The sequence below is a fragment of the Cnephaeus nilssonii genome, assembly GCF_951640355.1.
Source record: "Cnephaeus nilssonii genome assembly, chromosome: 17".
NCBI classification, from domain to species: domain Eukaryota; kingdom Metazoa; phylum Chordata; class Mammalia; order Chiroptera; family Vespertilionidae; genus Cnephaeus; species Cnephaeus nilssonii.
The window spans coordinates 32,864,515-32,890,865 of NC_137088.1; the positions used below are offsets into that span (position 1 = coordinate 32,864,515).

General features: G+C 37.4%; 1 protein-coding gene across 4 annotated transcripts in view; it reads left to right on the top strand.

Moving 5' to 3' along the window:
• RASA2 (RAS p21 protein activator 2) overlaps window positions 1-26,351 on the top strand; it is a 121,656-nt gene that overhangs the window by 90,880 nt on the left and 4,425 nt on the right. For 3 of the 4 annotated variants that reach the window (XM_079794677.1, XM_079794679.1, XM_079794680.1), the window contains exons 11-22: window positions 889-1,037; window positions 1,843-1,957; window positions 2,223-2,297; window positions 3,212-3,335; window positions 5,813-5,919; window positions 8,506-8,589; window positions 9,024-9,101; window positions 15,156-15,229; window positions 15,684-15,793; window positions 23,985-24,067; window positions 24,721-24,929; window positions 26,120-26,223. In XM_079794677.1, the coding sequence (XP_079650803.1) occupies window positions 889-1,037; window positions 1,843-1,957; window positions 2,223-2,297; window positions 3,212-3,335; window positions 5,813-5,919; window positions 8,506-8,589; window positions 9,024-9,101; window positions 15,156-15,229; window positions 15,684-15,793; window positions 23,985-24,067; window positions 24,721-24,929; window positions 26,120-26,223 (1,312 nt within the window). The remainder of the gene's footprint in view (window positions 1-888; window positions 1,038-1,842; window positions 1,958-2,222; window positions 2,298-3,211; window positions 3,336-5,812; window positions 5,920-8,505; window positions 8,590-9,023; window positions 9,102-15,155; window positions 15,230-15,683; window positions 15,794-23,984; window positions 24,068-24,720; window positions 24,930-26,119; window positions 26,224-26,351) is intronic. The other variant, XM_079794678.1, reaches the window with a different exon arrangement.

Below are 26,351 nucleotides of genomic sequence, written 5' to 3' on the forward strand. Positions count from 1 at the left end.
CTCCTTAATGCTGCTGCGGAGGCGCGAGAGGCTCCCGCCACCGCCATTGCGCTCGCCAGCCGTGAGCCCAGCTTCTGGCCGAGCGGCACTCCCACCGTAGGAGCACGCTGACCAGGGGACAGCTCCTGCGTTGAGCATCTGCTCCCTGGTGGTCAGTGCGCATCATAGCGACCAATCATTCCGTCATAACGGTCACTTAGGCTTTTATATATATAGACTAGAGGCCCGGTGCACAAAATTTGTGCACGGGTGTGTGTGTGTGTGTGTGTGTGTCCCTCAGCCCAGCCTGCACCCTCTCCAATCTGGGACACCTAGAGGGATGTTCAACTGCCCTCTCACAATCCAGGACTGCTAGCTCCCAACTGCTTGCCTGCCTGCCTGCCTGATTGCCCCTAACTGCTTCTGCCTGCCAGCCTGATCATCCCCTAACCACTTCCCTGCCAGCCTGATTGATGCCTAACTGCTCCCCTGCCAGCCTGATTGCCCCTAACTGCCCTCCCCTGCCAGCCTGGTTGCCCCTAACTGTCCTCCCCTGCAGGCCTGGTCGCCCCCAACTGCCCTCCCCTGCTGGCCCGGTCTCCCCTAACTGCCCTCTCCTGCAGGCCTGGTTGCCCCCAACTGTTCTCCCCTGCAGGCCTGGTCCCCCCAAAATGTCCTCCCCTGCAAGCCTGGTTACCCCCAACTGCCCTCCTCTGCAGGCCATCTTGTGGCGGCCATCTTGTGCCCACATGGGGGCGGCCATCTTGTGTGTTGGAGTGGCGATCAATTTGCATATTACCTCTTTATTAGCTAGGATGAACATATTTGAATTACTTTTACATCTAAGTGATTGAACATTTAGTTACATTTTCTTGATTTTGTGCTGTTTTCTACCTTTCTATATTCCAGCCAATATCTGCCTCAGCTGCTTACATTTTGGGTGAAATATGTCGAGATAAAAATGATGCTGTTTTGCCCCTTGTACGACTATTGCTGCACCATGATAAACTTGTTCCTTTTGCCACTGCAGTGGCTGAATTAGACTTGAAGGATACACAGTAAGAGTTATATTAAATGTTAATTATGTGTTATTGAATTTAAACCTTAGTTTTTCAAACTGTTTCTGTAATCTTATTTCTTTTGTGTTGACCAGCTTTACTGTATCATAGTATAAAGAACTGCTTAGCATGTAATAAAAGGGAATTCTTTAAGTTAGCAAACAGTATCCACCAACCGTAAAATTAACAATTAATAACAGGTGTGTGTGTTTTTTAACTCGGTGTCAAATTTTCCTGTTTCTAGTCTTTGCTTCTTATTATAATGATTCACATGCTGCAAAATACCAGGTCAGAAGTTTCTTTTTCCTTGTCCATTATGTATTACCCTTATGTGCACAGGTGTGACATTATTAAAAAAAAACAATCTGGTGGCTTCCTGTTCCCGTCACAGTCTTACACTGTTGTTATACACACAAATATGCTTGCTTTTTTTTTAATTCTCATCCAAGGATATCCTTAGAAAAGGGGGGAGGGGGGAGAGAAACTATCAATGTGAGAGAGAAACATTGATCTGTTACCCTCCGTACCCAACCCCAACTGGGGATCAGACCAGCAACCTTTCAGTGCACAGAACAACACTTAACCAACTGAGCTACTCCATCCGATGCTTTTTTTTTTTATTGTTTTCTTATATTTTCATTAAATAGTTTTTATAAGTTTGAAAATCCTAATGGCAGCAAGCTTTTAAATGGATGGTAAAAATTACTAAGATTGTATATATGACCAAGTCAGATATCTCATATTATTGATTTGACAGCCATTGTTTAGTACACTTGTTTTCACCTTATTTCTACTTGTATTTCAGAGATGCAAACACAATTTTTAGAGGAAATTCCTTGGCTACCCGATGTCTAGATGAGATGATGAAAATAGTGGGAGGGCACTACCTGAAAGTAACGTTAAAACCTATTCTAGATGAGGTACGGAATGAATATACATACTCGGATAACAACAGTTTGCATTAGTTTTTTTGTTATTGGATTTCTGTTTAGCTAGAGTTTCAAATATATGAAAATTTTTTTCTATATAATTCTTCAGAAATATTGTATATATTACCTCTGGATGGGGGTTTTAAACTTTGTTTATAGTTTTAATTTTTACAATTAATTTGTATTATCAGAAAGATATTTTCATTTTGCCAAATATTTTAAAAAGCATTAAATGAAAAATTAATCTATTCTTCAGATATGTGAATCCTCAAAATCTTGTGAAATTGATCCCATTAGATTGAAAGAGGGAGATAATGTAGAAAATAATAAGGTAAGCCCTTGTTATCTTTATAATTCCATTAAAATTGGCCTTAAAAGTATACCTATCTCCCACTTATGTTGTAGTAATATCATGTGGAGGGAATAGTGCTTTTTTTTTTAAATATATTTTATTGATTTTTCACAGAAAGGAAGGGAGAGGGATAGAGAGTTAGAAACATCGATGAGAGAGAGACATCGACCAGCTGCCTCCTGCACACCCCCCACCGGGGGATGTGCCCGCAACCAATGTACATGCCCTTGACCGGAATCGAACCTGGGACCAACGCTCTATCCACTGAGCCAAACCGGTTTCGGCAGAATAGTGCTTTTTATTCTTTACATAATGCTTATGCCATTAGCAGCATTTCCTATGTCTAGTTTTTAGAATGTTGTTATCTCTTCATCAAGTTTCACTTTATTTTTGTTCTCGATTGTCTCTTTTTGGCTCTAGTAATAGTAGTAGAATAAGGCTACATCTAGTTGCAGCCTCATTCTGGTTGGTCCTTTAGGTTCAAACTGATCAAACTAAGTAGCACGATGACTTGGTCAGCCAACACTTAAAGTTGCCTCTGGGAAGAGTCACAAGTTTTCATTGCAGTAGATAACAGTGCCACAATGTCTATGTGCCTGCATATCTGAGTTGTTTTCCTAATTTCCCCTGGGATCGTTATACTTTCTGTTGCTTCTTGTGCGGTTTAGTCCATACATCACTTATGTCTACCTAGTCCAAATCTAATATATTAAAGGGGGTCAAGATGTAAATTGTCCTTTAACCTGAACAAGTTTAGAGAAGGAAAGCAGAGCTCTAGAATACTAGATAGTGACTGCCTAATTGAGCTTGTTTTCATTGCATTTTTTTCCATGAAAGCTGTCGACGATGTGTAAAAGTTGAAATCTTAATGTTTACCTTTTTAAATCCTACAGGAAAATCTGCGCTACTATGTAGACAAGTTATTCAGTACAATTATAAAATCAAGTATGAGCTGCCCCACTGTAATGTGTGATATCTTTTACTCTCTACGGCAAATGGCTGCTCAAAGATTTCCTAGTAAGTGCCTTGTATTACTAAAACATGTCCTTTCTTTTTCAGTATTTGATTTTTTGTAGATTTACTGTGTGTTTGGTTTATGTGAAATGGTTTATGGTTTATAGGTACAGTCTTATTTAGTTTTTCAAAATAGTTCTTGTTTTTTAATGAAACATCTGATTTAATTTTCTTATAATCTCACAACATATATTATGTTTTATTTTAATATAATGACAACTTTTACAAATCAAAATCAGCATTCTTTTTAAGAAAGGCAAAATTTAGAACTATAACATTATATAAATAAACCTCTATACCACGTGCTTATGAGATTGTTAAATAAACAAAAACACCATTGTTATTTGTACCAACTCCCTTTTCTACTTGCATACATTCAGAAGTGAGAATTTTTAGTTCCATATAACTGACTAGATCTGACAGTTTGAGAATTATAGGTTTTGGGGGTGATAGATTTTTACAGAAATGGTTTTAGGCATTAAAAACATCTCTGTTGTAATATACATAGAATTTTGAGGTACATATGTCAGTAACTGGCGTGTTTTAATTTTGCACAGCAGCAGTGTCAAGGCTTTGCTTAGTAGAAACATTTTGTAAAATTAAGAGTTGCTATCTCTGGTTGTCAATACTTGGAAGTATTCTAATTATATGCATATCTGATAAGTAAGTAAACTTGCTATAGCTGTCTTTCCCGATCTACCTGGAATAGGGCAAATGGGGAGGAGATAAGGCAGCTACTTAAATTATCAGTCTTACCCAGCTGTGTGAAACCTTAAGTTTATTTCTATAACCATCTGAAGAGATGTTGTTGTTTTTATTGATTTTAGAAAGAGAGGAAGGGAGAGGGAGATGGAGAGGGAGAAGAAGACAGAGAGAGACATCAATTTGAGAGTGAAACATTGATCAGTTGCCTCCTGTGTGTGCCCTGACTGGGGATTGAACCTGAAACCTTTCGGTGTACCGGACGACGCGCCAACCAACTGAGCCATACCAGCTAGGGCATATCACGTTCTTTTAAGTGTATGAATGTGTACACATGTGTGTGCAGTTACCTGACCTTCCACTAAATTTACCCAGTGCTAAAGTGGTGGGGCTGAATTGTCCAACTAGCATGTAGATAAATTAAGACCTAAATGACTTTACTGATTATAGTGAAGATGTAAACACTTAACCTCTCCTAAGTACTTTGAAACAAAAATAAGAGGAGCAGAGACATTAACATATGGAAAGATGAAATACTGACTGAAATTACATTTTGGTGAGTTAGATCATGGTAACCACATTGAATGCTTAATGACTGAACAGACACATGTTAGCTTATATTATCTCCTACTCTCATCTACACAGTACCTCATGAGGCAGGTATTGGACCCCTTAGGTATATAATGAAACAGGTTTAGAGAAGTTTAAGTAAATTGCACAACATCCATGACATGGCCAGTGGGCAAGCAGTTTCTCAAACCTGGGTCTAGTCTATTCCAAAGTGTGCAGTAGTCACAGTACTCTACCCAGTGATCTTGGCCTAAAATATGCTTTATCTGTTTGATTCTTATTTATGTAAATAATCTAAAACACATTTTTTATTTTTCATAAGTGCAGAAGTATCTCCTTGACTGACTTGTTGTTGACTTAAATATTAATGTCTTCATATCCTCAGTTGATTACAGTAGTGATATTTTTATTACCAAGTATTTTTATAGTTTCTCATTTGTCCTTATCACTCTGGGAAGAAGATGGATTGGGAAGGGGGGAAGCAATGAGTGGGGAGCAGGTAATATTGAAGAATTACAAATAAATGACTTGTCCGTGACTGCCTTTTGAGTGACTTAGAAGAATTAAAACTCAAACCAAATCCAGACATTCTTGCTCTCCCCACCTGCTTCTTTCCCATCTGATTGTTGGGTTAAGTATAGACTCCAGTCTGAAATGAAAGCTGTAGGTTAATGATCAAACCCAAGTTGTCTCCATTTCATTTGCGGTTTTGTATGGAATATGGATAGTTTTTTAAAAGTAAAGATTTTAGCCTAATTGTTTTAATGGCATAGTCTTTGATATTATCTAGATTTTTGAGGGGAAAACTAAAACAATAACCTAAAACTGAAAATCTCCTATCCAGGTCTTCAGGGATTCAGTATTGCCACTAGGTAGTGCTAGATACTACTTTTATTTTTGTTGTAATTTCAGGAGTCTCTTCTTGCAGATTGAGGAAAGAAGTGTTTCCAAATTAAAATATTTCTGAAAATCTAGCGGCTTTGCCTTTCATTTTATTAGTGCTTTTAGATTTCTTTTTTTAGTCATAGGATTTTTTCTTTTAATTTAGTCATAATCATTACTATCATTTCATCAATTCAGTCCTAACTAGGCAAATTATATTGATTTTCTATTTAGTTTACATGTTTTCTCAATATTTTTTACTTTGTCATCTTTGTTTTTTAATTCAGTGTTTTTGTGCATGACATTTCACCATTTTTTTCCTGCAGATGACCCTCATGTTCAGTATTCTGCAGTGAGCAGCTTTGTATTTCTTCGTTTCTTTGCTGTAGCCGTAGTATCACCTCATACTTTTCATTTGCGACCTCACCATCCAGTAAGTGTTGTTCTTCTCAAAGCTTTATTCCATTTTTATTTATTTTTATTAAAATGAAGAAAAGGTGAAATAGGCCACTTACACTTAGCTATGTTTTCTTATACTTAAATTCACTGGGCATTTTTCTTGGCCATTTTAGTCTTTTAGAGAAGGCTGAAAATTCTATTTTTGTTATTGCTGTTAAAACATATTACACAGAGTAATAAAATATTGGTAATTACTGAAGCTTGGTGATGGATACAAAGAAGATTCATTACATTTTCCATCTGCTATTGTGTATGTTTGTAAATTTCCATAATACAAGGGTAGTTTTTTAAATTAGTTATATGTTTAGTTTAACCTTGCAGATATTTTTAAATCTTACAGAAGTTTAAAGAGGCTCATTTCTAAAAGGTTTAGAAACTTTTATTGGAACATAATTTTTTTCATATCTCCATATTTTTGGTTTTTATTCACCTGAGATGCTATTGTAACTATGAAATTTAAAACTCTTTTAAAGCATATAATCTTTTTGTTGTGAAGTCCTATTTAATTACTTAAACAGGAGTCTGCACCACATAGATGTACATCTCTTTAAAGCTCCTTATTTTTCCTGTTTGTGTTTCATTCTCATACAGTGTATTTCTGCTCATTCTTTAACCTTTTATGTCCCAAATATTTTATAATCTTATCTGATTGCTTTTGTTGTTGATATGTATAACAAATAATAATAGCCAAAATTTATTTAGTTCTTACTTTGTACTAGGCTTTGTTCTGGGTACTTTATATGTTTTAACTTAGTCCTCCCAATAACCCTGTGAGGTAAATTCTATTATCATCCCCATTTGCGGATAAGCAAATCACAATTGAGTAACATCTCCAAGGTCAAACAACTAATAAATTATTATTTGATCTCACTCAGTTTGAATGGAATTAAACCAAATTCTGACTCAGTCAGTCTGCCCAGTGTGTGAGCTTACCCCTCTTAGGCAGTCAGATGTTGGAGCACCTATACTGTATCAAACACTGCTCAGCACTGGCCATGAGGCCACGATGAGAAAGACCTCCCTGCCCTTAGGAAACTCACTGACTGATACAGTTATAGAGGACTGTGGTCTTGGCGGTTAAACTGGGTTCTGAGGGCTACTCCTCCTCTTGACATTGGCTACTCATTTAACTTTGAGAACTGAATGGACCATGCTGCCTTGGCAGCAACATTCCTTTCTTGTCAAAGAACAAACGGTCTGTGAGTAGCTGCAGCAGTGAGAGGGCCAGTGTCCTGTTGTCCACATGCTATTCTGTCTATGACTCTGTCGCTGAAGCTGTACTGAACTCGGGAAGCAAAAGCTTCGCAGCAGTGCTCTGGACATAAATGGAACTCCTCCTCTGAGCTTATGACCCTGCCTTATATTCAGACTTTAGTTTGCATATTCCTGTAACAGATGTTGCAGTAAAGTCCTTCTAAGCATAAACTCTTGTTATTTTAGATCACTTTTCATACTGGCATATATTGTTTACTTTAAGTATAACCTTATCCCTTCTTTTTAAGAAGGTTTCATTCTAATTGGGGAAATGGGGCAAGTGCATAAGGTATGTAATCTAAAGCTACATATATAAATCTAAAACTAACACCTGATTAGCAGCAGGTAAGAAGTATAGACAATTCATACTATACAAATTGAGAGCAAGTGATGACCCCAAGGAACTTGGGATGATTACCTTGTCAAGACCAATACTGAAATTATAGAGTAGTTGGGGAGGAAAACTAATGAAAGTTCATTGGATTTTACATTTAGAAGTTGTGTGAATTTTGAGAAGCCAGTTTTAGTATAGTAAAAGAGAAGAAGAAAATCAGATTGCAGAAGATTAAAGAATAAATAGGTGAGTGTAGTTTTACTAAGAAATAAATCAAAAGTGAGCTAGGACTGCTGCTAAAACACGGGCACTCAGGCATGTACACATGTGTGTATATACACACATGAATGAATAATTTCTAAAAAACACTAATTTTAAAACATGGGTTATATTAATATTGACACTATAGGCCACTCTTTCCACCTTGGATAATAGACCCAAATAGTTACCCTCTGCTTAGATCCGATATGAAGTAGGTGACTTCTCATTGCCTAATTTTAATTTAGGTCTTTGCTTCCAGGTGGTAAGTCTTGATTGCATAAACCATATAAATTATTGAATATGTTTAGAAGTGGATTGGGAACTACCATTTTAAGTTATAAGGTAGAAAAAAGTAGATGCTATTGACATTTCAAAAGTGAATACAATTTATTAGGTAATTCAAGCTGCCTTACTATACAAAACAACATATATGTAATATTGATTAAATTCTAGCTTTCAAAAGTGACACATCATAAATATAATTACTTTTGGAGGAATTGTCAATTATATGTGGCTTCTTTAGTCTCTTTATTCCTTAGTCCAATGAATTGTGCCCATCCTTAGCTAGATTCTAACTACATTGCTTTGAATGAACATTTTTGAGTCATTGTTTGTAGAGCAATGTAGCCCATTCACTCTGTTCTACTTTTTATACAAATTCTGTTTTTTTAAAACTTAACGGGAGTTTTGTATCTTTTTTACATTCTCTAGGATGCACCGACAATTAGAACATTAACTCTCATCTCAAAAACCATTCAGACTTTGGGAAGCTGGGGGAGTTTGTCCAAAAGCAAGGTAAGTCTTTCCATCTCTTGCTTTGTATTCACACTTCTAAATGTAGTTCTACCCTGTGATTCCTTCTCTCTCAACTCATTCCCTTCTAAATTAAAAGCAGAGCAAAACCAAAAATGCATAGTATGCACAGATGCTGTAGCTTTTAGGTAGATTCTGTGTCTTAGTCGCCTGTTAAAGACAGATTCATTTTAACTAATATCTCTACAAAGGGGAGTGGGTCTGGTAAATAGATGCTAGCGCCTCCTGTTTATTCGTCTGCACCATAATATCTTAACAGCTATTGAGGCAATCTTCAGCTCCAAGCCCTATAACTCTCTTAAGATATATGATTGACTCCTTTTAGGGCTTAATCCTCAGCTTTATTAAAAATATAGTCCACTGTATTCTTAGTTCTCTACTTAATATATATAAATCCTGTGGGTTTTTTTCTTTAGTCAAGTTTCAAGGAGACATTCATGTGTGAATTTTTCAAAATGTTTCAAGAGGAAGGATACATTCTAGCAGTTAAAAAGGTATGATTGTTTTACTCTGGAAATATTAACATTTCTTATCATAGAGCATTGGGAAATAACATTTCATAATATTCCTAAGAGTTAATCTTTAGTTTAAAAAAATAATGTAAAACTATCCATCAACTATAACAAGGCTGTCTTTTCCCCCCTTTCTCCGCCCATTCAAAACTATGGGTTTTTTTAGCTGTGAAAACACCTAAATGAGTTTTGGCAACAGCTACTATTGCCAATGTCTTAATAACACAAATTATAAGTGTCCAGACGTAGGGCTTTTCAACAATTTTAGATTGTGAAGGGTTATCTTGTACATTTTAGGATGTTTAGCAGCATCCCTGGCCTCCGCAATTAGACACCAGTAACATGCCTCTAATTTGACAACCAAAAATGTCTTTAAACAGCCAAATGACCCCTGAAGGACAAAAATTTCCTCTGATTGAGAACCTCTGGTCTAGGGATAAAGACTTAATAGGTGTCTGATATATAGTAGTAAAAAATATATGAATTACTGGACATTTTATAAACAATATAGACTTATGATAGCAATATACAAAAATTGTTATACTTAGAAACTGAAAATGTTTTGAAAGGATCTAAAATTTCTTAAGTCTTTAGTTTTGAATCATTCTAAACAAAATGTAGTATTACTATAATACCCTAAAAATTGGTTAAGAAAAGTTGTTTTGAAGTATATATATAAACTTGCCTTGAAGAAAGTACTATATCTTATTTCTCACAGTTCTGACTTAGTGAATTCAAATTAGCAAAGCCAAATTTTAAAGATTTCATTCAATTTCTGCAACATGATTCACAGCTGATTGCCAAGAGAATATTTTTTAGAAGTTTGTTTGTACTTTTTTTGTACTTGTAAAATTCATACAGGAATTCAGTAAATGAAAATGATAATTTAAAAAATTAAAGCCTGTTGGAATCTTTTCATCTAGAATAGTGCGAGCTCAACCAAAATTATTTTAAGCAACTATTGAAGAAGGCTTTTGAGGAGAAAGTCTTTCAAAAGAATAGGCAGAGAAAAAGCTGCCCTTCTATTTATGGGACATGGTTTAAACATTTGTGGGACAGTGTAGGCAGACTTTTGTTAGCGAGATTATGATCTACTGTGTGTGTTTGTTTTACAGTTGTTTTTGCATTTTTTATGACCTAGGCCATAGCAGCATCTGATTTTATTTTCCCTGGTATAATCAGAATGTGTTGAGTTTGTAAGGTCAGTGGAGGAAGTATGTAAGGGTGCCAGGTGTCTAGTCTGTTCCTCGTCTGCCCTGAGTCACCCACTCACATTCTCATGGGCTATCACCATAGCCTGTCTCCTGCCACAGATTTGGTTCTAGGCTCCTAAGCTAGCATAGGCTATTTTGCCCTGATATAGGAGTTCTCTTTATTATTCACTAGCTAAGTCTGGATATGTGCAGTGCTATAAAGTGCAAAAGCTTATAAACCCAAACTTCTCACTTGAATTATTCTCACTAGTGACATTGGCCACTGCTCCAGAAGAGAATAGGTTATAACTCTGAATCCTATGCTAGTCCCACAGAATTTAGGAAGTGAACCTGGATAGGTCTATAAACAAATGACCATATAATTTCATGTCCAAACCTGGATACTTTTAAGAGCAAAAAGGAATCCTATTTGACTATGTTGGGACCACAGTTATAGACAAGGATAGCCCTGAGCACACTGGACCCTATAGTCCATCTTGTATTGTGTTTTCTTTCACTTTGTCTAACTGTATTTACCCCATAGTTCCTTATGTATATAACAAATAAATGTAATTATATAAATATTTGTTAAATAAATCAGTGCCTTCAGGCAAAATTAAGAAATGAAACCTTCAGATAAGTCTGTTACACTCCATTAGCGGGTGGTCTACAGTGAGAACTAAAGATGTGATAGGACACTTCTTTAGTTCCCTGAGATTCGCCTTCTGCATCACCCACACACGTGTAATGCAGGAGAAACTCTGTTCTCATTCTTTCACTTGCCAAGATTTCCTTCCAGCAAACTAGAAATAAACATCCCACTGAAGAATGTGGGTTCTGGCGGGTAATTCACAGCCAGTTTTAGGAGAAAATGGCTGTTCCCACAAATTCTACTTTACATTAGGCACTGGTGCCTCAATATCATCCTTATTTGCGGGGGCCTGATGCGGTGGGGATCTCCCTTTTCCGTGGCCAGCACGGAGAGAGATGAAACTGGTTCTTGATAGAGGCGTCCAGGGATTGAGAAATAAAGAAATTAAGAGACACAGAAGTAGATGCAAGCTGGGTCCCAGGTGGGTCGCTGACCTCTTCTGCTGGAGAGACAGAAGACTCCCTGAGCCACACAGCACATTTATTTATACTCCCATATACAAGGGGGGTTCACCGGAAAACTTAAGATTAAAGGAGCTTGGGAGGGCCTAGGTCTATTTCATTTCCTCTTTTCCGGTGCTAGACTGGTTCCACATCTCAAAGCCCTCTTCCGGAACCTAGACAAAGGTAAGCCAGGAACTGACAACACCTCCGCACTCCTGGGGCGGGGGTGCAACTGACATGACTCTGTCAAATATCTTGGGCTTAGTCAACAGCAATCTAAAGAATGTCCATGTGTCTTCCCAGGGGGCCCTCTACACTTATTGGAATGTACTTTGTTTTGTTTTGTTTTTTAGTTCTAAGTGGGACAACATAGAAAAGTACAAAGAAAAAAGTAAGGACTGCCCTGGTTGGTGTAGTTCGGTGGTTAGAGCATTGGCCCCTAAGGGTCTCAGTACGATTCCCAGCCAAGGATATGTACCTGGGTTGCAGGTTCAACCCCCAGCCCAGGTGGGACACCATGTGGGAGGCAACCAATCGCTGCCGAGCGCGCGCGCGCTCTCTCTCTCTCTCTCTCTCTCTCTCTCTCTCTCTCTCTCCACCCCCTCCTTCCCTCCATCCTTCTCTCCCTTTCACTCTCTCTAAAAATCAATAAAAAATCTTTTAAAAAAAAGTGAAAAGGCAAGGACTAAACATATAGTTCATTTATGGGACACAATAGGATTCCTCTCTAAGAACAAGAATTATTTCTTGAACTACTAATTTGCCTTTCCCATGAAAGCCACATGCCAAGAAGCTCTTGACAAGGTGGGAGCATATTTACAAGCTAAATGCTCTTCACTGGGTGGCTTGCCATTGCTAGAGATGGGTACTTTAAATTTTCCTGAGCCACCACATTCCCACATTTTTCACAGGGAGTTTATAAATTACTAGAGGCCCAGTGCATGATTGAATCATGCACGTGTAGGGTCCCCTACACTCTTTCGTTTTCGATCGCGGGGGAGCTGGGTGCCTGTCCGCTGGTGCACCAGGCCTTTCGGAAGCCTCCGGTGCGGCGGAGGCTTCCGAAAGGCCTGGTGCTGGAGCAGACAGGCACCCAGCTCCCCTGCTTTTGATGGTCCGCGGCGGGACGTGAGCTCGCTGCCCCAGAGGCCTCTTCTGTTCTGCAGCACAGCCATGGCGCAGACGCTGAGCTCACGCCGCCGCTGGCGACGTGAGCTCAGCATCCCACTGGCCCAATCGGCTACCCCAGCCACCCCGAGTCCCGCCCCCTGCGCCTCCTCTGGCCCAATCGTGGGTGTAGTGGAGTGATGGTAATTTACATATTACCATTTTATTAGGTAGGATGATTAGATTCAGCTTATTCCAGAGAACTCAGTTGTACTTCAGTCATTCCTGTGAAGTACTGTCAGGGCTAAAGTCAATTATATATAGTAGAGGTCAGCAAACTCTTCTCTGAAAAGGGCTAGAGAGGAGTATTTTAGGCTTTGCTGGACACGAAAGGGCTCTGCCACATATTCTTCATTTTTGTCTTTGTTTTTACAACTCTCTAAAAATATTTTTTTAAAATTTTAACTCACAGGCCTTACAAATACAGGCTGTAGGTTAAATCTGGCCTGAAGAGCCATAGTTTGGAGATCCCTTACCTATAATATAGATTTACAATCCTATATCTAAAATCATTGGGACCAGTATTTCAGAATTCAGTTTTCATAGTTTTAAAAGTTATATGCTATATTTTATTTTATTTTATTTTTTCTTTATTAAGGTATTACGTATGTGTCCTTATCCCCCCATTTCCCCCCCTCACCCCTCCTACTAATGCCCTCACTCTCCTCCCACCCCGGTGTCTGTGTCCATTGGTTAGGCTTATATGAATGCATACAAGTCCTTTGATTGATCTCTCCCCCTTACCCCCACCCTCCCCTACCTTCCCTCTGAGGTTTGACGGTCTGATCAATGCTTCTCTGTCTCTGGATCTGTTTTTGTTCATCAGTTTATATTGTTCATTATATTCCACGAATGAGTGAGATCATGTGATATTTATATTTCTCTGACTGGCTTATTTCGCTTAGCATAATGCTCTCCAGTTCCATCCATGCTGTTGCAAATGGTAAGAATTCCCTCTTTTTTTACCACAGCGTAGTATTCCATTGTGTAGATGTACCACAGTTTTTTAATCCACTCATCTGCTGATGGGCACTTAGGCTGTTTCCAAATCTTAGCTATTGTAAATTGTGCTGCTATGAACATAGTGGTGTATTTATCCTTTCTGGTTGATGTTTCTAGTTTCTTGGGATATAGTCATAGAAGTAGAATCACTGGGTCAAATGGGAGTTCCATTTTTAGTTTTTTGAGTGAACTCCATACTGTTCTCTACTGTGGCTGCACCAGTCTGCATTCCCACCAGCAGTGCACGATGGTTCCTTTTTCTCCGCATCCTCGCCAACACTTGTCATTTGTTGATTTGTTGATGCTAGCCATTCTGACAGGTGTGAGATGGTACTGCATTGTCGTTTTTATTTGCATCTCTCGGATAATTAGTGACTTTGAGCATGTTTTCATATGTCTCTTGGCCTTTCCTATGTCCTCTTTCAAACAGTATCTGTTTACTGGTAGGTCCATTGCCCATTTTTTATTGGGTTGTTTATCTTCCTTTTGTTAAGATGTTTGAGTTCCTGTAAATGTTGGAGATTAAACCCTTATTGGAGATAACATTGGCAAATATGTTCTCCCATGCAGTGGGCTTTCTTGTTGTTTTGTTGATGGTTTCTTTTGCTGTGCAGAAGCTTTTTATTTTGATATAGTCCCATTTGTTTGTTTTCTCTTTAGTTTCCATTGCCCAAGGCATTGTATCGGTGAAGATATTGCTTCGACATATGTCTGAGATTTTGCTGCCTTTAGATTCCTCTCATATTTTTGTGGTTTCCTGTCTTATGTTTAAGTCCTTATCCATTTTGAGTTTATTTTTGTGTATGGGATATGCTATATTTTATATAGTACCCCTACCCCCAGTGGGGTCTGGGGTTGCACCATTGATATCAAACACATCAATATTTATATAGCACAAAGTATGAATATTCACACTAAGTAGATAAATACAGATTATAAATAGCCTTACCCCAGTTCAGGTTAAGTTATACCCCCAAATGAGTTTGTAAATCAGAAGTAAAACAAAAAAAATAAAAAACTCGTTGTATTCAGAGCTTTAGAGATATCAGAATTACAGTTAAGAGATTATATATTGAATTCTTTCTATAGGGAAATATATTCTGGTTTTTATTTTTTATTTTTATTTTTTAATTCTCACCTGAGGATATTTCTCCATTGATTTTTAGGGAGAGTGGAAGAGAGAGGGAAAGACAGAAACATTGATGTGAGAGAAACACATCAATTGGTTGCCTCCTGCACATGCCCTCACCAGAGCCCAGGCCAGGGAGGAGCCTGCAACTGAGGTACAAGCCCTTGATCGGAATTGAACCTGGGACCCTTCAGTCCACAGGCCAGCATTCTATCCACTGAGCCAAACTAGCTAGGGCTTATTCTGGTTTTTAAATAACTTAAGAATAACCTTTAGAATATCATTTATTAATTACTCTACAATTAATTATGTGTTTTGCTTTATAAATTATAATTATGTATATTTCTTAATATTGAAGAACTTTACAATATTATGAGTGACATTTAAAATAAGCTGAATGTATGATGTATCATATCACAAAGTGTAATATTTGCCTATTTGCCCATTTAGTTCTTGGATGAAATTTCATCTACTGAAACTAAAGAGTCCAGTGGTACAAGTGAGCCTGTGCACCTGAAAGAAGGGTAATTCAATGAAATTAGACATTAAAGTCACATTTTAGTATAGACATTAATTAAGTACAAAAGGCATGGGTCCGGGAGTGAGGAAATCGGGGGGAGGGGGGCTGGTTTCTGTGCTATAACTGCCTAAGTAACATCCATCAGGTAAGTCACCCACTGTCCTATAAACTTTGTCAGATGGGCATGACTCCTTGTCTATGGAGTCCTAGAATTGTTTTGCAAATATAATAAGATTGTGGGTATTAAGCAAATTAGAGTTACTATTTTGGAAAAGTAACAATACTATTTAGTCTTAAAGTATTATTATCATTGAAAATTAAAGGGAGAAATCACTCATTTGGCCCTTTTAGTTCTGGATGGCAAGTTATAAATATCGTTTAAAATGAAAGGACAGTGTTTTGTTTTGGATTAACTTTTAGTATTTGTAACTAAATGTTTACATCTGTTGTTTTGGCAGTGAGATGTATAAAAGAGCTCAGGGAAGAACTCGGATTGGAAAAAAGAATTTCAAGAAACGGTGGTTCTGCTTAACAAGCAGAGAGCTCACCTACCACAAACAGCCAGGTAGTTGTGTTTATGCTTTATTGTGGGGTCTTTTCCTGGTTCTCAGTAAAGGTTTCTTTTTGCTGCTTAATGTGACTCAGTGAACCTTTTCACTAGTACTATGGTGCATAGTTTCTTACCGTGATGCACACACACTCAGAATGCAATAAATGTTTGACAAGTAACACCATGTAAATTATATTTTTCTCTCACATGCTCTATTTTTAAAAAATCCTTGCTGTTATAATCAATAAGAAACAACATTAAGACCTCTTAGAACTTGAAAGTTTCTTTAACTCTCAGAGCCAAATTGGTAAGAATAAGTATCTAATAAATGAGACTATTTCAGTGGTTTGCTGGTTAATGTCAATCAAAAATTCTCACAGTTAAAAAAAAAAAATCTCACAGTTATACCATAGGTAGTGATTCCTGTAAACATCAGATTCATTCTAGACTGATTTCTTTGAATCTGGTTCCATAGATTGAATTTCCCCTTTGTCTTTCTTGTGCAAATATACCTCTAATGCATCAGTTTTCAGGTTGATTTCTCCAAATTGGAGCTAGAACTTAAATACTTGAAAAGTAATCCAAGTACAGAATACTTTTTTTTAAAATTATCTTTATTGTTGAAAGTATTACATATGTCCCCTCTTTTTTCCCCATTGACCTCCCCCCTTCCCTCACACTCCCCCCTCAGGCCTTCACCACACTACTGTCTGTGTCCATGGGTTATGCATATATGCATATAAGTTCTTTTAGATTTTCAGGATAGTCACCCTAATCTTTTACAGCCAGCTCAATCCCATATAAATCAACCTTATTTGTGTAGATATGGTTTCCTTTTTTTGAAGCTTTTCAAAGCACTTGCCTAATTTTCAAATAAATAGTAAATCTGTTAGTAGGGGACAGACACTTTAAATATATTTCAGTAAATTATAATTACAACATGGAAAATGGCATAAATAGGTTTGGGAACAAACCCAGCAGACTTGGTAAACAAAAAAGCTGAACCAATGGAACAGAAAGATACAGGCTTAATAGATAGTTGCCTAGCAAACACAAGCATTCAGCATCCCATGAGCATCATTTAGTATGTTTTACAGAGGAAATGGGGAAGAAAAATGTTTTGTTTCATAATTTCTTTGAATGGCCTAGCCAGAAGACTATATATGTCCAAATATATTAGTAAGACATAAGAAACCAAGTGCATTTTATTTTTAGGCATCCAGATAATTTTTATGGCATATAAATATGACTGAAGATCAATAGGCTACATACTTGCCCTTCCAGACAGCATTTTTTATGCTAAGCATACTTCAAGGGATTTAGGAGTTATAGTTTATGTTGATTCCTATATATATATATGTTCTCACATACATAGCAGCATTCTTAAAATAGTTGTCACAATGTGCCAATTATGTTTACAGTAACAGTACATTGAAATAAAATTTAAGGTGAGTCGTTCTCCATGAGTAAATTAGCTATTTTTTTTCTCATTTAAATTATTTTCTAATCCAAGCCAGTATTGTAAAGTCTTTTTTGGTTTTAGACTTTAAGAATCAGATGATAGCTTTGGACCCTTCCCTCTAGATAAATGCACATACAAACTAGACACAAAACTTTGCATGTAATTTCAGGGAATTCATAGACCAAAGTCTATTCACAGTTCTCAAGAACCTCTGTCCTACCCAGTGATCTTAGCATAAAATTGTGTAAAGTGATTAGGCTGTTCTAGGTATAAAATAGACACATTAGAAGTAACATTGTTTTCAGGCGTTAAGAAATTTAACATGTTGGAATGACAGTGGAGGAGTGAGCTCTATTATATGAAGTTTACCAAAGGCTACAATTTTAAGCATCCATGTTTGTTGCTTTAACTATTTTGATGGATTTTTCCAAAATGTATTACATGCTTTCCTGCCTTCTAAAAAAGAGTTCATTGAACGTAAGTTAACGTTTTCTGGATGACTTGGGTCTGTCATTGATAATATTAATTATTATATAATGCTCTGATTTAGTGATGTTTTCAGGGCTGCTATGGGTGTGTGCAGCTGTTTACTCCCCAGCTAAATGCCTTGGACTGCTGTCGCTTTTTGTGTTCCTGTGTTTGCTTTATACGATTTTTCTCTATTCTCTTTATGTTTAGGCTGTCACTTAATTTCTTGTGCTGTCAGTGAACCATAACGTAACATCTCACGTCCACCTCCATCACCCACCTCCATTTTTTACTGCTAATATACTAGGAATGAAGATACAGGTTCTGTGTTTGTTAAAATTATGCATAAGATTAAAAGTCTTCGATGAAAGACTTCAGGAATTTATAAATAAAATACATAATACATAGGCTTTGGATTCTCTGTTTGGTTGTTAAGCAAATGTTTTGTTTACTTCCTGTTTCCTTGCTGCTTTCTGGATAGCCACGGCTGCTAGATAAATCTCTTGCTGCACTTACTACGTGACTTCGGTGTCTGAAAGAGTGCCTCCCAAATTTCCTATAACATAGCTCTGAATCATTGAGTCTCACTCTATCCTCTTACTGGAAACTAGTATTCTGAATTTTTCTGCCACTTAGAATCAAACAATATAGTCTTTTCCCAAATTACTGGGAAAGAAATTAATAGAATTTTCTCATTTTTAAGGGTATTTCTCAAATAAGTTATTAAAAATTTGGTGCCTGCTTAGAGAATTACTAACAAGCAATAGTAAGCAACAAACCTTCAATACAACTAAATTAATGTGTGGCAAATGAATATTATGGGTCACTCGATCAGTTATCAGTCATGCTTACATTGACAATTTTTTATGGGCCTGTGTGCTTGGATTATGGTTTTATAATGCTGTATTGTGATGCAGTCATCTACACGTGGAAGTTCTCCTCGTTGTGTGCGGGACCTAGGGAGTTATTGGTGTTCCAGCCTCTTCCTGTCTCACCCAGCCTCTCCTTTGGCATTCCTCCTATGTCGCTTCACCAGACTACTCTTGAAGTTCTTTAACTTGTACTCTTTTACATTTGTGCTTTTGCATATGCTCTACCTAGAAATCCCCTTTTCTTCACCTGTGTGATTTGCTGTCCTTTAGCATCAAATCCAGTGTTCGCTCTTTACAGAAGTCATTTATAAGCCTCCAGCCACCCCAGTTGAGCTATTCCTCTACTATGTTTCTTTAAGGCTTTAGTGATAACTTCTGTTACATAGGTGGTCCTTACTTTTCTCTCTTCCCCTAGTCTTTAAAATCCTTAGTGGTTAGGGCCATGTTTTACTACCTTCATTAATGCATTAGTAAATGTTTTTAATAAATGGTGTTTTTCAAAGAAGGCCATATCTTCTAGATAAGTTATCATCTGAATTATTTTAAGAACCACCACTCTAGGCTTCTAAACTGTTCACCAAGCATACTAATAATAGATTATTAACAAATTAATCTCTGAAATTTTATCCTGTGTTCTCCAAATTTGATTAGATATTATCTACTTTTGGAAGATCTGACTTATTCAGATACATACATACAGCCTACACACAACTTCCATGTGATAGCAAATGTTCTAGCTCATATAGCTTGTGGACAATATAAAAGAAATTTCCATGAAGCTTTAAACAGAAATCTCAAAACATTTGGGTTGACTTGATTTTCACCTGCTTTTTTTTTTTTTAATCTTCACACTGTTCTAGACTTGGAGAACACAGTAGTGAATAAAACATACCAAAATCCTTGCCCTTGTGGATGTTACTGTTTAGTAGTAATAGACAATACATACAAAAAAGTATGTACCTGTGCACCGAAAGGTTGCCAGTTCAATTCCCAGTCAGGGCAGTATGGAAGGCAGCCGATCTCTCTCTCTCTTTCTCGCAGCATGTCCTTGGGGGAGGATTTAAAAAGAAAGTATGTCATATATTGGGTGATTATAAATGAGATGGACAAAAAAAGAAGGGGAACATAGGATGATGGGCTTATTGAGTAGAGTTTCGATATTAAAAATTTTTTAAATGTCCTAAGAAAGTGACATTTCAGCAAAGACCTAAAGATGATGAGGTAATGTGCCATGTGGATATTTGGGGTAGTAATAATGCAGACGTAACTAACAGCAGCCAGTACAAATGCCCTGAAACAGAAGCTTGCCTGGAGTATTCAAGAAACATGAGAAAGCTCTTGCAGCTAAGGAAAAGGAAAAGAGCAAGAGGTAATCATAGAAACGGATGTCAAGAGATCATGGAGAAGTTAGACTTTATAGGGCTTTGTGGACCATTGGAAGTCTTTTACTCCAAGATGGAAAGACATTGGAGAGTTTTAAGCAGAGGAATAACATTTTAATGGTGTTAATCACTCATGTCATGTGGAGTGCTGTGAGAAGAGTAGAATGCAGGGGTCAAGGAGACCAGTTTAAGGGGCTGTTGCAGTAACCCGGGGGGCGGGGCGGAGGAAGGGGGCCAGTTGGTAACAATGGAGGTGGTAAAAATGGATCACATCCCAGGTCTGTTTTGAAGACAGGATTTGCTAGAGGATCAGATATCAAGAGTGAGAGAAAAAGGCAGGATCCTCCCACCCCACCCTGCCCAGAAATGTTATATATTTCTTATATAACATACTTCTCTTTTCTGGATTCATTATTTATTTTGCAGGAATTATTTCAGATAAGCTTTATGGCTGATAAATTGTCTGAGTCCTTGCATATTTTTTTAAAAGTGTTTATTTTACCCTTGCTCTTAAATGATAGTTAGACTGAATTTAACATTATGTTTCCTCAGAACTTTTAAGATATTACTCCATGGAGTCCTAGCTGGTGGCTCAGTGGATAGAGTGTCAGCCTGGGGACTGTAGGGTCCCAGGTTCCGTTCCAGTCAAGGGCACACGCCCAGGTTGCGGCCTTGATCCCCAGTAGGGGGCATGCAGGAGGCAGCTGATCAGTGATTCTCTCTCATCGATGTTTCTATCTCACTTTCTCTCTGAAATCAATAAAAATATGTATATATTTTTAAAAAGGTAATACTCCATGGTTTGCTAGTTTCCATTGTTGCTGGTGAGAATTTTTATGTTAGTCCTCTAATTCTCAATCTTGATTCTTCTTCCTAAAAACTTAAGACTTCCTTTAGCTTTCAAGTTTTGATATTTTACAGTCAACTGTATAGGTATTGCCTTTTTGCTTCTATTTGCTCAGTACTTGATGGATCCTTTTCGTCTGAAGGTTTCTCCCTGTATCTCTTGGACATTTTCATTGGTAATTTTCTCCTGAACACTATTTCTCTTCTGTTTCTGGAATTCTTATTAGACAGCTATTGAAACTTCTAAATCCATCCACTGCGGCTCTTAACTTTTTCACTTACAGTTTCTTTGTCTTATTTGTACGTATTTTTTAGAGAGTCCTCAGTAAAGTCTTCTGTTTTAATAATTTACTTAGAAATTCTATTTATTGTGAATTAACTCTGATGACATGACAGTATATGTGCTTTGGAGCAGTGTGCTTTCTCTATGTATGCCATATTATAATTTGTCCAGAAATTAACAAATATCGCAATCCTAGGGTATGTGCATGCTTTGTATATTCAACAAATCTAAAAATAGAAATTTACTGCAAAATTTTTAAATTCTCTGTAACCTCTGGTGCCCCCTGTAGATCGGCACCCACAGACATGTCTTCTGCCCCATAATTTGTCACACAGTTTCCTCCGATTTCCTCTCTTGGTTGTACTATGTGTGTCTCTCCTTTAGAGTTTGGTGATTTCCTCATCTCTTTGGTGATTTTGTGTTGTGTGTGTGATTTGCTCATATTTGTTCATCTTTTTGGTGATTTTTGTGTGATTTGCTCATATTTGTGTTTTACAGTTTGATCACTGCTCGAGTGTTCAGTGGCTTACGGCCCTTGATTGTGAGGGAGGGTCAAGGGTGCTAGTGCTTGTTTCCTGGTGTGGGTGCTCTTCCTCCCTCCTGAGGGCCAGCAACTACCTGTGACATGGCACTGCTCTACAGCCCAGTATGCATCCTCGCTGCTTTAGCCCAGGATATATGTCTCTGTTGACTGATGCTTAGCACAAGCTGGGGGCGCGGGTGAGAGGAGGAGAGATGAGGACCAATTGGCCCAGCTGTTCCAGATGCAGCTCGCCGACTAATCATCCTGATGTGTGTCTGAGTGTGTCCGTTGACTCTGGCTTAAAGCTGACTTCTAACCAGTCCTGCTTTTGCAGATGTCTTCTATGCTACCTGTAGTCCACCTGTGGCTTTCTTGAGTTTCCTCCCTCCCCATTTCCCCGGCCATAAATTTGACCTTGTCTGCTTTCAGGAGACTACTGTTAGTCTTTTCTTATTATCCTGTGCATTTACAATTTGTATTTGTTAAAGTTAAATGTCATTTCCTTAGAAAAGTTTCCCCTAACCACCCAATTTAAAATAACTTCCCAATTTCTTTCTATAACATCACTTCAGGTAATTTTCATTATAGCATTCGTCTCCACCTAATATATATTTCTCTGTGTCAGTCTTTCCAGACCTACTAGTAAATGTGAGCTTCATTAGGGGCCTATTATGTTCTGCTTACTGCTTAGTCCCAAGTGAGATACAGTGTCTGGTATATAGTACACATTCAATACAGTAGTTGAATTAAGTGATTTTATGTTTTCTTTTTAAATTATATATCACATCTGCTTGAATTACACAAATTTTAGATTTTATAATAGGAACCAGGCTTAGCAAATAGTCTATATTAACCTCTCTGTTTAAGACAGAAAGCCTTAAATAAACAAATAATTGCCTTTAACCAAAAAGCTGTACATTACATGGACTAATGTAAAATGTAAAAGTCTTAACCTCCAGCACTTTAATCTACAAGTCATTAAAACAAAGTTTGGGGAAAGAAAACAAAGCTTTGACTTTCTAAGAACAACATTACAAAATGACCAGAAAAAGTCATAATCCTATTTGTTTATAGTTCCTATGATTATATGAGATCAAGTGTGTTCTCACGTAAATTGTAAGTTGAAGTGCATCATATTCTTCATGCCATATTATTATGGAGCTTCTTCTTTTATTGATTTTTTTTAGAGGGAGAGGGAGAGAGAAACATCAATGTGATAGCAAAACATCTATTGGCTGGCTCCTAAGTGTGCCCGCCCACCCTACCCCTCCCTCCCGGGATGGAGCCTGTAACCCAGGCTTGTGCCCTGACTGGGAATCAAATCCATAACCTTTTGGTACACAGGATGATGCCAAACCAACTGAGCTATCCCAGCCAGGACTGGAGCTTCTTTAGCAAACTCAAATTTCCAAATTCTTAAATTGGGTTAAAGATTCACTGTACCAAATAAAATTTTTACTTTTGTTCCCTGTATCTCTTAGAGTAAATTTGGTAGCTCTAGTCAGCTGACCAGCCAACATGTGATAGTAAAGAACAATTTTTCAATGAAAAGTCATTATTTTGAGGGTTACCCCTTAATTATATTGGAAAACCAGAAAAATTTACCTAGATACAGACAGATTCACTGCTCATGTAATAACTCCATGAATGAAAATTAAGCAAGTTTCGAATAGGCCTCTGTCGCTAAGTATTCTTTTTCAGTCTCCATTTAATATTACAAACTATTATAACATTTTACCAAATTATATTGAATGTTAAGAAAAGATTTATGAAACCGTTTTGGCTCAGTGGATAGAGCGTCGGCCTGCGCCGGTCAAGGGCATGTACCTTGGTTGCGGGCACATCCCCAGTAGGGGGTGTGCAGGAGGCAGCTGATCGATGTTTCTCTCTCATCGATGTTTCTAACTCTCTATCCCTCTCCCTTGCTCTCTGTAAAAAATCAACAAAATAATGGAAAAAAATAGAACAATTGTTTGTATAAAAAAAAATAAAAGATTTATGAGAATTTGTTCTAATCAACTAAGAATGCTTTTTGAGTATGACCTCACAGTAAAATAAAAATGCTAGATATATAAAAAATAATTATAACATTTTTATTTTCTACGTAGAGATCAAATTTATTTCCACATTTTCCCTTGTAAATGTTTTAATTTTATACTGAAAAAAAGTAAAGATGAAGTCACTTTGTAGAAAACAATCAAAAGTTATCTGTTCCATAAAATAAAGAATATTTATATGTGTGCAGTTTGGAAATCTGTAGTTACTTATATTCCTACCATCAAGAAGATGAACTTAAACCTTACAGAATTAGCCTCTTAGCTTTGTAATTCTGAGGAAATGATTTTAATTTTGTTGTACTTCTTTTCTTTTTAGGCAAAGATGCACTTTACACAATTCCAGTGAAAAACATTCTTGCTGTGGAAAAACTGGAAGATAGCTCTTTCAACAAGAAAAATGTAAGTACAGAAATAATTAAAGCTTTTTAAACGGCTTATAATTACTTAGTTGAAAATTTTCCAGAGGTTGGTCATTTTAATGTTTGCCATTAATCATTAATACTTTATAATTGCTGTTTAGAACTGTCTTAAAATTGTCCGTTATTGTTGAGGTGTTGGTAGAGTCTGCCTAGCCTATTAAGTTAATGGCACTTTTCTCAATATTACCCTATTAAACTTCTCAGCTTGACATTTAAGTCTTTAGTAATATATTCTCAACCAATCTGTGCAATCCTATATTCTGCTGCCATTCAGTACATACCATTATACTCCAGCCAACCAAGGTGATTTCCTTGTTTTGCTCTATTTCCCACTGCTTTGCCATTATTTATACTTTTTCCTCCATCTGAAATTCCCTCCCTTTATTCCTATTTATGGGAATTATTTATTCCTATTTTTTGGCCATATGTGGCTTCTAAAAATTATACAGTGATGAACAGTTTAGTATCATGTGACTCAGATTGTCCTTGCTTGAAAAGTAACAGTTCATAAGCTACTTCAGCAACAGTTATCTAGCCAAGCAAACTATATTTCTGTGATATACCTTTTTCTGTTTTGTACTATGTGTTGGTTTTTAGACTGTCACTAACTTTTTGTCTTAATTGCCTATAAAGATGTTCCAAGTAATTCATACGGAGAAACCACTCTATGTCCAGGCAAATAATTGTGTAGAAGCTAATGAATGGATAGACGTACTCTGCAGGGTGAGCCGGTGCAATCAGAACAGGCTCAGCTCTTATCATCCCTCTGCATATCTAAATGGCAGCTGGCTCTGCTGTCAGGAGACCAGTGAAAATGCTCTCGGCTGCAAGCCCTGTACTGCGTAAGTTTCTTCCTGATTAAAAAGTAGTGTTTCAAATGTGGTCTATCTATACAATGGAATATTATTCAGCCATAAAGTGAAATGACATACTTTTATATGCTACAAATACACATGAACCTTGGAAACATGCTAAATGAAAGAAGCCAGACAAAAAGACTATATACCTTATGATAATATTTATATAGTGTCCAGAATAGGTTAATTCACAGAGACAGAAAGTAGATTAGCAATAGCATGGGGCGGGAGGGCAGGAGGGATGGAGAGTGCTAATGGATAAAGGTTTCTTTTTAGAGTGATAAAAATGTTCTCAAATTAATAGTGGCTGGCACAAGTCAGAAAAAAAAAGGGTCACGTAAACTTGAGCCAAGATATCAAGGAAGAAGAGCTAAGCATTCTCTTTTTTAAATGTTTTTATGATATTTTTATTGATTGCAGAGAGAGGAAGGGTGAGAGGGAGAGAGGGATAGAAACATCAATGATGAGAGAGAAACATTGATCAGCTGCCTCCTGCATGCCCCCAACCAGAGGTCAAGACTGCAAACCAGGCATGTGCCCTGACTGGGAATTGAACCATGACCCCCGGATTCATAGGTCGGTGCTCAGCCACTGAGCCACACTGGCTGGGCTAAGCACTCCATTTTTTGGACCTTGAGAGCTTGTTTGGAGGTTCTAGCAGGGGAGCGCAGCTACTCGTATACCCTTGACCGAAGACCGGTCCTCTCCTCTGGGGGGAAGGTCGTCCTCTTCGACCGAGCGCGCAGCTTCGGGAGGGACGCACATGGATCGGTGAGGGAGGAGGGGGACACCCGCCTAGCCAGCCAGATCAGCCGAATCAACCCTGGCGATCAATGGGGTGACAGATGTCGCAGCCAGATCGCCCTCACATCCAGCACTCCATTTTTTGATTGTATAGAACAGCTATTGAATTAAGAAGTAATGTGTTACTATTGAGATGAAGCATAGGTTATGAAAATGATTTCACTTTTAAATTCCTCTCCTTTTGATTCGAGTTGCATAATAACCAAACCTCTGTTGGCCCTGTTTAATTTAACTACCAAATGTGACTAGATTTCTTAGGTTCCTTCTGCAAAATTCTGTGGTTTTGTTTTTCAGTCTCAAACTGTCAAAAGTGTTTGACATGTTAACAAAGTGAAATTTTTCCAATGTCTTTAATTTCATTTTTACCGTAGAGGTGTCCCTGCAGACATCCAGATAGATATTGATGAAGACAGAGAAACAGAAAGAATTTATTCCCTTTTTACCCACAGTTTACTTAAGCTACAGAAAATGGAAGGTAATGTATGATTAAACTATTTTTATTTAACCACATTCCTTAATTACCAATTCCTGAAGTATTGTTTTGGCATTATCTTAAAGTTGAAAATAATCATATTTACCAAAATGCTCCTTATATGACAGTTG